Source organism: Sminthopsis crassicaudata, chromosome 6 (genome assembly GCF_048593235.1).
Source record: "Sminthopsis crassicaudata isolate SCR6 chromosome 6, ASM4859323v1, whole genome shotgun sequence".
Classification (NCBI taxonomy): Eukaryota; Metazoa; Chordata; class Mammalia; order Dasyuromorphia; family Dasyuridae; genus Sminthopsis; species Sminthopsis crassicaudata.
Genome location: NC_133622.1, coordinates 238,301,238 through 238,316,745, shown reverse-complemented (window position 1 = coordinate 238,316,745; position 15,508 = coordinate 238,301,238). Strand labels below are relative to the sequence as shown.

Sequence of the window (15,508 nt, the reverse complement as noted above, 5' to 3'; positions counted from 1 at the left end):
TCACACTTTAGTAAACTGTCTCAACAGATGGGTTAAACCAAGTTGAGGGGAACCAACAGGCTTCAAATCTGTTGCTAAGTGAGAGAAATATCTATCTCAAGCATATGAAGATTTTTCCCACTGGAAGAAGATGTTGTTCCAACAGCAATGAAGCAGCTAAAGCAGGCATGTGGAGTCTTTGGAGATTGTTCAGACATTGAAGATTCCAAGGCCATCCAATGCATTCTGGGCCATAACCTTAACTTTTGTCTTGCCATTGGAATTCAATGACTCAAAAACAGTGAAGTTAATGACTTTGTGCAACTTTGCACAATGAGAGTCTGAAAGTATTTTAATTAGGTTATGAATCACAAGACTCAGGTACAGTAATCATGAAAAAAATGGGAATGGGGAAGGGGGCAGAAAAAATAAGAAAATTAGGAAGAAGGAAGGGAAAGAAAAAGAAGAGAAATGAATCAGAAAATTTATGTAAAAAGTGAATATTAAATGAAAATCCTCCCAAAACATCATGAAAAAATATCAATTTCTCTGAAATGTGTTACCACATCCCTACTCTGAATTTATTACATACATAAATATAAATGGATAGAAGTAGATTTAGTGAAAAAGATAGATTGATAGACTGAAGATAACTTCTTTTTTTCTCTACAACTATAACTATGTATTTGTGTTTATTAACTATACCTACCTAAATTTTTCTATATAAATATGTTTACTATCTCCCATTTTCTCTGCTTCTTTACATCTGCCTATTCATTTATTTTCTCTCATCTACCTATATCATCTATATCACTTATTGATCAATTGATCAATCAATAAAGAAAAATAGAGATAGAGATATAGAATGAAAGACACATAGAGATGATGAAAAGCCAGATCCTGAATCAGAACAGTTAATAAAGTTGGACCCAGAACTAAGAAGGAGAAGAACAAGTTGAATATTATCTGGCAGTCATACAGTGCTTTTAGCTATGATAAAGCTTTTGCTTTTGAAGAAGACTATTCTTTAATATCAACATTCATCATCTTATTCTCTATTATTATCAATGTTAGAGCAATACCACATGAAAATAATCAAGAAAGAAGTTATTCCAAATAAAAATGGAAAGATGCATAATAGGTGGAACATGTAACAAATGTGAATTTCATATAATAAGTGAACACAAGAAAAACAAACAAGGAAATAATAAAAAGAAAAAAGAAGTTTAATATGCATGAAGCAAGGACAAACAATATACTTTCCACTTATATGGATAAACTCAATATATTTTTAAAATGAGAGTACAATTACTATTTTATTGAATGAATCATGTATGAATTATTTACAAAAGAACTTCAAAAATAATAACACAAGATAATGATGTGAATGAATGCATTTTCTTTATAGGGGAGACAATTATATGAAAGTTTTATTTTTTTCAATATTGAAAACTTGAAAATACTTTTGACTTATTAAATTCAGATCACACAGCATTCATGTATTTAAATAATTCATCAAACACACATATCTGTGTATATATATATATATATATATATATATATTTCATACTTTCCCAAACATTAAATATTCAAAATATAATATCCTTAGATTCAGACATTATATAATATGACAATTGATGATTAGTTGTTATAGGATAATATAGGTTGACAATGTACATCAAGTTAGTAGATACATATGTAAAACTCGTAGAAGTGATATTTTCATCAATAAGCCTATGGATAGATAGATAGATAGATAGATAGATAGATAGATAGATAGATAGATAGATACATATATTTATGGGTGCAGATTCACCCTAGCTACCTATAACCTATTATCTCTATCTTTTCCTTACCAAAATAATCCAAAGGAGAAAGCAGTAGAGACATTTTTAAAATAAGTTACTTTAAAATAAATTACTTCTTTACATACTAGGACTATTAAGAGACTTGAAGTAGTTTCTTCATAATTGCAACAAATGACAGCAACAGGTGTAATATTCTAGTCTCATGCCATCTGCAACCAGAAAAAGAACTACGGAGACTGAATATAAATCAACACATGCTATGTTCACTTTTTTTTTTTTTCTGTTTTTTTCTCTCTCCCATAATTTTTCCCATTTGCTTTCATTTTTCTCTCCCAACATAATTTATAAAACAATGTGCAGTAAAAAATAAATTAAATCAATTTAAAAAGGAATAGCATGCTTGATACTTTTAATATAAAATATGGTCATACATAAATAAAATAAATAAGGATTATGATGAAAAAATAATAATTGTGTTGATAATTCAGTGAGTTATTACAGTCGATAGATCTCAGGGATTATAAGTAGAAAGAAGTGACTTTCATCTATCCTCAGATATTACTAGTTCTTTTTCTATATATCACATAACTTCTGTTTGCCTCAGTTTTTTTCATCTCTAAAATGGAAATAATAACAGTATCTATCTCCCAGAGCTTTTGTAAGGTAAACAATGTAAATCACAGAAAGGCATTAGGGAAACATTTAAGCATATCTCAGGAGTCTTTACCAAATGCATCTATAATATACCCATTTAGGACTGTTTTTGTAGCTCAAAATATACAACAAAAATGACAAATACACAGAGTGCAAATTGAGATTTCAACATTTTTTGGTGGATGTATCTCATTGTATATCAAATTGTTTTACACAATCATTTAGCTATGGCTTTGATCCATAAATTGATTAGCATCAAACATCTCTTAGAAAATTATTCAAGTACTTATAATGTTTCAGCAACATTGAACAATTTTCTTAGTTTAAAAACCTGCATAAGTGGAACAAGACTTTGTGTAAATTGAACAACTTATATAAACTTTCCTGTTGTCCTTATTCAGAGTTGTAAGATGATTTCTTTAAGAATATCATTGGAATATAGTTATATATATATGAAATTTTTATGCAATTCCAAATATAAAACCTACTATATTCAAATATAGATGTAGAATAATATTAATACATCAAGTATAAATTGAAATAAACAAACAAAAATAACCCATAACATCATGTTCTGAGACTATCAGAACATAAATGAAAAAATGGAATTAGATTACTTTGGCACTATTCATGATAATAGCAGTAATTACGAAAGTTGAAAAATGATAAATAATCTTTACTGTGACAGAGGTAAATTAAGACTAGATCTTTTATATTATAGCCCCAAAATTCTATCTTCTATGGCATGTAACCTCTCTTTTTGAAAAATTAAATATTAAAGCACCAATTTATAATTTAATTATTGATATTATTTAATATTATTACTTAGTTGTAAGTAATAATATTGGAATAATAATTGGAACATATTACTATATTCTATGGTATTAAATTCTAATAAAAGGTGCATTATCCAAATGAACCATTTTATTGGGTCCACAAAATATGAGTCTTATTATAAAAATGAGATGAAATAATGAATGCATAAAACTTCCAGTCCAGGAAGAACCCACATAAGTCATCTCATAATGACTAAGTAATATAACAGTTTAGAGACAGATGGTTACATAGCAATCATGGGCCACAAAAATGAGCAAGAAAACTTCAGTCCCCGCAAAAAAAGTGTTCTAAGAAGAACTGGACCATTCACCCTTGGAAATAAATGGTTGCCTTTTTTAAGCATATCTAAGGTCATTTTAGGGACAATATCACTGCAATAGAGGACAATATCACTGCAATAGATAGCACCTAAAAGACAAGGAGGCAAGAAAAAAGTACATAGGGGAATTCAGACTCTTATTTCCAAGGACAGTCATGACTATCAGGCTATTGACCATCATAGTTAAAATGTAGATAATTAAGAATATAGTAAATACATTTTTTTTTTTTTATTTCAGTGTTATGGGTAAGCCTAAGGAGAACAAATTTAATGACATTGTTCTTACTTTCCAAGTGTGAATATATATGTGTGGGTGAGTAAATGTGTTTTGGAGTGAGAGGACTGCAGAACAAATTTCTTATCAAACCCAGAACCAGATTTTTAGTTATGAGAGCCTTGAATCCAGGCACTAGTAGAAAGGAGATAGAGCTATCAAGACACTCCTCCAAAAACAAAAGAAAGGGGGAGTCACAGGTAACCCTAGAGAATTTATCAACCTAGCTCTTTATACTATCAATTTTTTATTTTTATTTTTAATGAAGATGCACTGGCTCTGGCAAGCAGATTTCATAGCCCACCTAAAGGGAGTGTCAGTGCAAGCAGCTCTGCTATCCATAGATAATCACCAGTTGATATGGAGAGATCTGGAGAATGGTGAATGGAAGGGGTGACACATTAACCACATGGGGCAGATAGTTTGCTTGTGTATATACACATGGAGAAGGAATCTGATAGGTGCTGACACACCATATCTGTCTTGCAAAAACTCATAAATGTCTTGACACATTTGAGAGTGATGGAAAAAGAAAAGATCCTTGAAATAAAGGGGAAGACACAAGAAATATCAGGTGGTTTCATCTCTGATTATGTCTGACACTGAAAGAGCATGCTATCAGCCCTATGTGTATAGCAATTGACTAATGAACATCACCATGACCATAAAAATAATTGTTAATCAGACTGATGCAAGACTTCAAAATCTGCAGGAATCATTGGATTCCCTGACATGTGAAATGATGGACAATAGATTGGTTTTGACTGTCTCTTGGCTTCAGAAAGAGCTGTATGTGTGATCGTGACATGTATATTGATAACTCACAGCAAGTGACTGCCAATGTACACTATCTACATGAGGGGGCTCAGTGAATGAGAGAAATAACAATAGATATTTTCTATACCTTCTTTCTGGGATTCATGGAAGTCTTTTATAGTAGCTTGTTTATTCATATTGCTTGTTATATTACTACTTGCCTGTGTGATTCCTCCCATGTTGATGGATTTAACTACTGGTGTATACCTGCTTCAATTAAAACAAAAGAAAGTGGGAGATATAGAGGGCCACAGATAGTAGAGGAACTTTGGGTGAGGTATAAGACACTCCAGCCAGCCAGGGAAGCTCTCATTCCCCTTGGAGGTGTCTTGGGAGCCTCCCTGAGAAGTCAGGAACATGACACATCACAATGTGTTGTAATTAAAGCAAAGTTATACTAAGTGGCAAAGAGACAGCTACACACAATAGCAAGTTGTTTATGTAGTCCCATATATACAGTATATAGCTAGCACATGCACAGTGTACTATAGTTATATAAGCATATTAGGGTAAATAAGGCTGAGGAAATTTGGATTAAACAAACAAACTCCATGTTTGATCATCCACATGAGTCCCACCTCTTTACTCCTCCTAAGATCAAGGACTTGGGCTAGGACTAAGATCCTCTAGTGAGCTAGTCTGAACATTACAACTATTTCCTTAGGATACAGCTCAAACAGTGAGACCATTGGGTCAAAGGGCATATACAGTTCTATAGCTCTTTGGACTTAGTTCTAGATTATTCTCCAGGATGACCACCAATAGTTCACCAGTGTCCCAGTTCTCCCATATTCCCTCCAACATCCGTCATCACTTTTTCCTGTGATCCTAGCAAATCTGAGACCTGTGAGTTGCTACCACAGTGTGATTCTGATTTGCATCTCTCCAATCAATAGTGATCTAGAGCATTTGTTCACAAGGCTATAGATGGTTTCAATTTCATCATCTGAAAATTGGTCACATCCCATGAGCAAGTTATAGTTTTCCAATTGTTTAAATCTGACTTTATTTGGGTGATAAGTGTTTTGTAATTGGGTTCATATAGATCTTGGGTTTGTTTTGGCAGGTAGACACCCAAATATTTTATTTTGTCCATAATTATTTTAAATGGAATTTTTCTTCCTATCTCTTGCTGATGGGCTTTTTCAGTAATATCTAGAAATGCTGATGATTTATGTGGGTTTATTTTATATACTGAAAATTTGCTAAAACTGCTAATTGTTTCTAGTATATATTTGGATGATTTTCTAGGATTTTCTTTTTGTATCATCATATCATCTACAGAGATAGTTTTATTTCCTCATTGTGTATTCTAATTCCTTTACCTTCTTTTCCTTTTCTTATTGCTAAAGCCAACATTTCTAGTGCAATATTGAATAAAAGTGGTGATAATGGGCAACCTTGTTTTACCCCTGATTTTATTGGGTATGTGTCCAGCTTCTTTCTATTACAAATAATGCTTGCTTTTGGTTTTAGATAAATACTGCTTATTATTTTTAGAAAAGCTCTCTTTTTCCTTATGTTCTCTGATGTTTTCTAATAGTAATGGGTGACGTATTTTGTCAAAAATGTTTTCTGCATCTATTGTTAGTATCATATGATTTCTGTTGGTTTTGTTATTGATGTGGTCGATTGAGGTAATAGGTTTATATTATTTATTTTTTTGCATCGATATTCATTAGGGAGATTGATTTGTAATTTTATTTCTCTATTTTGGATTTTACTCTTCTTAGTTTTGCTATTAGTACCATATTTTTGTCATATAAGGGATTTGAAAGGACTCCTTTACCTATTTTTCCAAATAGTTTGCATAGTATTATTTCAAAGAGATTCCAAAACATACAAGAATCTATCTATCTATCTATCTATCTATCTATCTATCTATATCTATATCTGTACAGAAATATTTATAACACCTCTTTTTTGGTGACAAAGAATTAGAGTGGATGCCTGTTAATGGAGAAATGGGTGAATATGTTGAAGTAATAGAATGCTCTTCTGTAAGAAATGTTGACCAGGATGCTTTCAAAAAAACTAGAAAGATTTACATGAACTGATGAAAAGTGTAGAACTAGGAGAATAATGTAAATAGTAAGAAAAATATTGTACAATGATGTGAATGGCAGCTATTCTCATCAATTTAAGGATTCAAGATCATTTCAAAGGACTTGTGCTGAAAAATGCTATCCTACTCTCCAGAGGGGAAAACAGCATCGAGTCTGAATACAGAATAAAGCATGCCTTAAAAAACAAAAACAAAAAAAAAAAAAATTTGAGTATCTGACAAAAGATGGCTTGTCAGCATTCCTTCACAGTATGAGTAATATTTACCTTATGTAACCTGTACTAAAGTGCTTGCTTTCATGATAAAGTTTTAGGGTAAGGATGAAAAATTTTTAGAATTCAATTTTTTTAAATACTAAAATTTTATTTTACATACAATTTGAAAATATTTTGAAATATGTCAAAATCTTTTATTATAGTGGCTTTTTTTGAGATTTTTTTTTTTTTTTTGTATTGATGTTTTTTTTTTTCTTTGACTGATGTCAACACAACTCAGTACAAGGTTGAAAACCCCAAATTTGGTGAATTGTCTCTCCTGCTTCAATCCTGAAGAATGGGGTTTGGTTTTTAACTATCTGGTGCAAAAAGTGTCATTGCAATTTTTAAAAAATAAGGCTTGTGTAAAGAAAGATGGTAAGCTACCAGTGGAGGTGATTGAATGGGAAAATTAAATCCTTTTGAGAAATTTGAAAATTATCCACCGATTGTTCATGTTTATACTTATATACCATTGGTTTAAAGCAATCATAATTACAACATCATAAACCATTATCTAGACACAAAATCCTCTTGCATAAAGACATATAATGACATAGTAGGCATATCAATACATACCCATTTGGGGTAAGATAGAAACCCTAAGGCACCTTCTGGCCTCTGCAGGGGGAGCAAACACCAAACATTACTTGTAAAGTATATAACCTGGTGAGATAAGAATTCAAAGAAATCACTATGAGATAAAAACAGAGGGAAGACAACATTATGTGTCTTTGCATATGAAGGTCTTAGACCTTGAAAGTAAATATTTGCTTTCTTCTTGTATTTTGCTCCCTGAGAATTTCTAGAAAAAATAACTTCTATTTTTCTTCTTATCTTGTGATTACTACCTTCACTGTGTAGGTAAAGGTTTGTGTTAATTATGTGCCAAACTAAGGTGTTTTCAATCACATGAAAAATTTATAAATGTAGGTAGTGTCCCCTAGATTTCATTTTTGTTGGCCAAGGATTTCATCACTCCAGGCTATTTAAGGATTGCTCTAAGGTCAGGCTTATAAACATGATTTATTTTTCTCCCATACCATGCTATTTATTTGTTATGTGAATTCACTTTTTGATTCCAGAGTTTCCTCATAGCATTTTTTATCTCTGTGTTCCTCAGGGTATATATTAATGGATTTAACAAAGGGGATATCATAGTGTAGAATACAGCTACTGCCTTGTCTATAGGCAAAGTGACCACAGGTCTCAGATACACAAATATACAAGGCAAAAAAGATAAGACAACTACAGTAATGTGGGAGATACAAGTGGAAAGGGCTTTGCGTCTTCCTTCCAGACTGTGATTCTTCAGGGAATGGAGAATAACAACATAGGATACCATCAAAAAAAGGAAGTTTAACAGACAGATGAAACCACTGTTGGCTGCCACAAATAGACCAAGAATATGGGTGTCCATGCAGACAAGTTCGAGCAAAGGGTACAAGTCACACATGAAATGATCTATAACATTAGGTCCACAGAAAGGGAGCCAGATTGTGAAAAGAATCTGGATTGTTGCATGGAGAAAGCCCCCTATCCAAGCTACAATCACAAATATGAAACACAATTTCCTGTTCATAATGGTCATGTAATGAAGAGGCTTACAGATGGCTACATATCTATCATAGGCCATTATCATGAGCAGGATGATTTCAGTACCTCCAAAGATGTGTTCTGCATAGACCTGGGTCATGCATCCATTAAAGGAGATAACTTTCTTCTCATGGAGGGAATCCATTATGAGTTTAGGAGCTGAAGAAGAGGAATAAATTGTGTCTATGAAAGATAAGTGTGCCAGGAAGAAATACATGGGGGAACCTAAAGCATGACTTGTGGTAATGGTGATTACAATGAGCAGGTTAGCTGCCAGAGTTACCATGTATAAGACAAGAAATACTATAAAGATTATTTTTTGCATCTTTGGATTCTGTGTAAGTCCTAATAAGATGAATTCAGTCACATTTCTTCCATTATCCATCTATGTAGTTTAGGCAGCAAACATGAAAATGAGAGTTGTCTTATCTGCAATGAAAAGCCAAGAATTATAAGATGTCACATGGACCAATGCCTAAATCTTGAACAACTTATTTATTTATAACTTATTTATTATTAGATTATCTTAAAATCTGTTTATTTTTATTATCTATTTATTTTAAAAATCTGATCTTAAAAATCTGTTAAGGACCATGCCTAAGTACACTGTAAGGGACAGGTCAATTCTCCTAGAGCCTCCACAGCTGTGAACATCTGAAGGAGTTATGGGGCAGCCTTTACTGACACAGGTGTTGCTTGTGGATTGGGAAAATAAATTGGAGGCAGAGGGAAGAGTAGAGAGGTCAGACAATGCAACAGCCTCTCAGTGAGGAGGTCAGAGAACAGCAACTGCCTCTCAGTCTCCATCCACTCACAAGAAGAGATAACAATTCCAGGTAAACCACAAGAGCAACAGATAACAATAATCAGCTGTTCTATATATTGGTAAATATCTCCAGTGCTGAAAGTTTCCTGATCTCTAGGTTACTGATTCCCATCTTTAATAACCCCAATTATTCTATTCCCTACCCAACAGAGCCATTGATGAGAGAGATCCTCCATGATGAATGTCAAGGATATTTTTAAGGAGAGGGCAATTCTGTTAAAATTTTTCTCGTGTTAATATCATACTAAAATCTTTCAAAAACCAGGCAATGTTTTTTAAAAATTTATTTATTCTTGGCATTCTAGGAACAGTGAATAATATAGCAGGGATACCTATGCCCTGATTCTTATTATAGTAGGTCAGGGAGAGGGATTTTGTTGAGGGAAAATCAGATTATATACAAAAATTCTATGCAGCAGATTTTCTCTGACAAGAAACTTTTGAGACAAACACAGGTGACATAATGTTTCATAGAACATAGGAATAACTTTAAAGAAAATCTAAAATACACTATGAAATTTAGAAGAAAAAAGTAATCAACTTTATGTGTCCATGATACATATAAGTTAACCTCATTTTAAAAATCATCTCTAAAATAGGTACTATAGAATTTCAACAATATATACTTTGAGATTTTTTTAGAGAAAAATGTTTATACACAAAGACACATATTCACATATGTATATATGCACGTTTAGAATGTGTATATAAAATGGCCATAGAAATTTATTCTGCTAAACACAAATATAGCACAAATGAGAAAACTAAGACTCAGAGAACAATACATGCCATATTTAAAATGAGCTGAGATCAGGCTTTATATCTTCTACCTTTATTGTCGACCCTCTCCTAAAATAGCACACCACTTTTCTTGATCTCAAAGCATAGACATGCTTTGTTTAAAGAATAGTACAGAATGCTAGTTGTGGATATTTATGAGAATTGGAATTAGAAGGATCTTGAAGAGTCTTTTCTAGTGTAAAACTCTTCAAAATTTAAATTCAGTCTTGCAGTAAGATAATAATCCTATAAGTAATCTGTTGTCTAGATGAGGATATTATAATAATATTGAATTGAAATTGAAGCAATTTATTGAATTTCTATAGTCTCTCTCTATATTGAATCAGCTGTGCCCCTCTCCTGCTGCCAATAATACCCACAAACTGATTTTAGCTATATTTTTTCATGGATAGTAAGATAGTAAGAATACATTTATTTTCCACACCAATGTTGAGATAATTCAAGAAAATCATCAAACATTTCCCTCCTAAAGATGAATTCTTCTTTAGGGCAAATATATTGAGTCTCTAAAGTCAAATTATCAACTGAATGGTTATAGTTTATTAATGATGTTGTTACCCCAAAATTTAATGGTCTTCTCTTAGCTTCTATATTCCTTGACCTTACTGCTTTTGTCATGGTTTTGATGCCAACTCCACTTGGATACTTATGATTTTGTTTCCGTGTCTCTGATCTTTCCTGATTCCTCTTCATTTCTCTTTCCCAATTTGTTCCTTATTATTCTTTTTTGCCAGCTCATTATGCATTACTTTTCCCTAAATATGAATGAATTTCAAGAACCTTTCAACTTTTTCTTTTCAATTTCTATATTCCATCTCTTGATTGTTTCTTCTACTCTAATGATTACAAGTATCTCAGCAAAGATGACTCAGGTACCTGAATATCTATTAATGTGGAGAGAGTTTCAGAATCAAGATCTTTATTTCTTCTTTAATGGAATAAAAGCATTTTCTCAATAATAATCAGTTACAGCATGTAGTCATAAGACTATATATAAAATAGATCTCAAAAATCATATAGTACTCACCAAATCTATCAACTTATTTTTATAGATAAAGAAGATGAGGTCCAAATTTTTAACAATTTTCCAGAGGTCAAATATAAATGTTGGTATAATAAATATCCAAAATCAGTTTAACTCACTCCAAAGTGATTATACTTGCCACTGTACTATAATTTTCCCCAGGAATCCTTTTCAATACATCAAAATAGAGAATGAAATTTATTCCAAATATCAGAGACCAACATTTCACAGTGAAGTGGTTACCCTAATAATGAGAACTTTTCCATTCAGCCTTGCCCAATGGGGATAAAACACTTAAGAGTTATTTCTAACTCCAGACTACTGAGTCTACAAGACTATCATTTGGAGAGACCATTTAAATATCAAAAAATAATGCCAAGAAAAAGGAAATATCTGTTTTAATTTTAGTTTTCATTAACAAATCCTTTAAATATGATAAAATATTTTGTATTAATTAGCTCATTTAAACTTCATAATTACATTTTAGATATATAGTGAGCATTATTATCTCCATTTTATAAATGAGAAGATTTAGGTGAAAAGAAATTAAGTGATAGTAACTCACAGTTAATAAATGTCAGGTGTCATGTTTGAATCCAGTTCCTTTCTGGCTTCAATTTAAGCACTTAATAATTTATATCAAATAGCCTTTTTAATTCAAGAGTGAATTTAGGAGTTCTTAAACTATCCACAATGGTGAAAAACTTACATTTGTTGAAAATCTGCTAATGATTCCTTCTAATGCATTTAAGAGTATAGAGAAGATACTTCACTCCAGTCTTTAAAATCTATTATATCCTGTGTTCATTTTCTTGGATTTTTTCATCTTCACAATGGTATGATCATATTATAAACAAGTGCTAATATGACGCATGACACATAGTTGGGATAGAATATAGGAATAGTTTCATCATGGGTTTTCTTTCAGTAGATGTTTAAGGCATAGTCAAGAAATTGAGAAAGCAAAATCTCCCCTTCAGAATTACTCCTCTGTTTAGTTTAAAATCAGAAAAAAAAAAGTTGGAACACTGTATTGGAATAACAAGTAATTGTACCTCAAGAAACTGTGCTGTCCTCTTTTCTCAACACATTCTATTTGTGACCTCATTATCTCCCATGGGTTCAATTAGGATGACTCCCAGAGCTATATATCCAGTCCAAATGCCCCTCCTGAGCTTCATTCCCAAACTACTGGCTTCCCTTTAGACATTAGAACTAGATGCACTTATACAAAATTTAAACTCAATGTGTTCAAAATAGAATAAATTATTTCTCTCTATAATTTACTAGTCTTCCAAACTTTCTAATCCTGATTAAGCATACTATCATCAGTTCAGTCACCTACACACACAACTTCAGATTTGTTCTTAAGTCTACATTTGACCTTCCCTCCAATATCCAAATCACTTCCTAACGTTCTGTTCCACATCACTCTCTTTCTGTGATCACGATTTAATTTTCATAGGTAATAATATAGATTAAAATTTCATGACTTTCTTCTGGACTATGTAAAAACCCTAACAATTTCTCCTTTTGACTCATAATTCTTGTCAATTCAAAGTTTTAAACACAGGTAATAATGTGATATACCTAAAGCACAATATTGACTTTGTCACTCACCTATTCAGTGAACATCAGACTTTTTTTTTTTATTACCACTAGGATTGAAGGTAAACTTTTTGTAATTTAAATCCCTTCACAGTGTGAATATGAGAAAATCTACAATCATAGTGTCAAAATCAAATAGAAATAAATCCTTATGCAACACATTAATTTAGGAAACTACATTTTAAAATCTCATCTACATTGTATTTTTATTATTTATTTTGTTAAATATGTCCTCATTATATTTTTATGTAGTTCTGGGGGCAGCCTGTGAACCTTGAGTTTGATAGCTTTCCAATACTCTTTCCTAGTCAATTTAGTTTTTTTTTTTTTTTCTTTTTTTTCTTTTTGTTGTCTTCATCTGGGATGTTTCCTCAAAAAGTGAATCTTATTCTGGAGCAACATTTCATCCTGAATGATGAGAATATATGTTGGGATGTGAGTGGAAAAATTGAAATGGAAAAATATGTCTCTCTTTCATCAAAAGATCCATGTAGAAGATCAATGGGAAGAGTGTGGTGGGATGGCATGTACTTATTTCCCCAAGAGCTGATTTTATTCCATATAATAGTTCCAAAACAGAATTAGCAATTCCACAAAACTCCTAGGAAAAATATTAGGAAATTCTACACTTCCCAATTTCTTCCTTCCCATTTTCTTGCATACCAATACTTGGTTTTGTGACTTTCAACATTCTAGAAACAAGATCTCTTGGCTACAATCATCAATTAGCTGATATCTCAGTTCATTTATAGCAAGAAATTATAAGCTTCTGGTTATCTCCCTGTGTGATACTGGGCTAACCCTTTCCTATTGGATTTATTGACTATTGTGTAAACACTTACAACCATTCGTTTTTCCATATTTGTCACAAATTTTCACAAATTTTCAAACTGTTTCATTTTGTAATAGTTTACTTAAGATAAAGTGGTCTTAGACTATAATGAAATAAAATTAATTCCCCCCCCCTCTCTCTCTCTCTCTCTCTCTCTCTATATATATATATATATATATAGATATAGATATAGATATATGTATATAGATATAGATATATGTATATATGTATATAGATATAGATATATATAGATATATATTAAAATGAAGTCTACAACATCATTCTAATTTCTCAAGTAACTAATAAAAAGTCCTATTTATAGAGCACCAGAATCTGAATACAAAGTACACTGAAGTCTTGATTTAAAGTAAGATCTTGAACTTTCTCTCTTTATGCATGTTGTCAACTTGTCTTTGGATAAGAGTTTATAAATTAAGTAATTGACATCTTTAATCACATCTTCCTAAATAGCATATAAGATCATGGTAGGAATTACAATGAAGTCTTGTCATTAAATATTTTTACTGAATGGTTTATGCATTCATTTTGATAGAGACATGAAAATAAAGAATCTTTACTGAAGAAACAGATAATATCTTTGCTTATTTTTAAATGTTCCTTAATTTTTTTCACTTAAAATATATCAATGATAAAGAAATTAAATGTATCGCAAACATTAATAGTCAATCAAATCAAGTTGCTCCATTTTTCATGTCAAAAAGCAAAATCTCTTATTATTACATATATCTATAACCTTTTTTGATAAAAGTGAATAGTGTGTTTCTTCATGAGTACTCTGTAATCATTCAATATTTTAATATTCATTATATTCTTCCTATTTGTTAGTTGCTGAGATCAGTGCTGGGGATACAAATAAGAATAAAAAAAATGGTTCTGCCTTCACAGGGCTTATAATCTAAAACAAATAGAGCACATGAAATCAAGCTGAAAAATAAAAGGAATTATCCTGATTAAATAAAATTATCTCTATACATATTAAAAGGAAGCCTCCAACACTATTCTAGTGTCTCAAGTAACAAATCAGAAGTTCTATTTGTAGAGCACCAGAATAAAAGGAGAAACAACTGAGGATAAATTGAGAAAGTTTATAGATAAAAATCTGAGTTTTCCTTTATGATGATGAGATTGTAGATGAGCATCTTATCTTGAGGGTGGAAGGTTGTTCCCTGAATTTGAAGTCTAATAGAATTCCAGATAAAATAAAGCTATAAACCCAAGTTCTAAGGTTTTCCAAGTTATATATCTTAACAATAATGTTGTTATTATATATATTATTCTCCTGTTTCTGCCTACTTCACTGAATAATACAAGTCTTCAGTTTTTTTGAAAATGTCGTTCATTTATTTAATAAGTCAATTTAACAGCCTTTTATTTTAAAAACATATGAAAAGATAAGTTTTCAACATTCACCCTTGGAAAATCTTGAATTCCAAATTTTTTTCCTCCCTTTTTTCCACCATTTTCCCTTGACAGAAAGTAATCCAATATATGTTAATATGTGTGCATTTCTTCTCTACATATTTACACATTTAACATGCTGAACAAAAATAATCAGATCAAAAAGGAAAAAATAAGAAAGAAAAAAAAAAAGCAATCAAACAACAAGAAAGGAGTGAAAATACTATTTTGTGATCCATATTCAATCCCTACAGTCCTCCTTCTAGTTTCAGATGGTTCTCTCCATCACAACTTTAATAAATGTTTATTAAACACCTATTATGTACAAGACACTATAATAAGTGCCAGGGTTATAAAAAGAGACAAAAAACAGTCCTGTTCTCAAGGAGTTTACAA

General features: G+C 31.5%; 1 protein-coding gene across 1 annotated transcript; it reads right to left on the bottom strand.

Annotated features, from left to right (window-relative positions):
• Positions 1-8,057: 8,057 nt before the first annotated feature.
• On the bottom strand, positions 8,058-8,987 carry LOC141545840 (olfactory receptor 4C12-like). The gene has a single exon (XM_074273134.1). It carries the CDS (start codon positions 8,985-8,987, stop codon positions 8,058-8,060), a length of 930 nt encoding a protein of 309 aa, XP_074129235.1.
• Between the last annotated feature and the right edge of the window lie 6,521 nt (positions 8,988-15,508).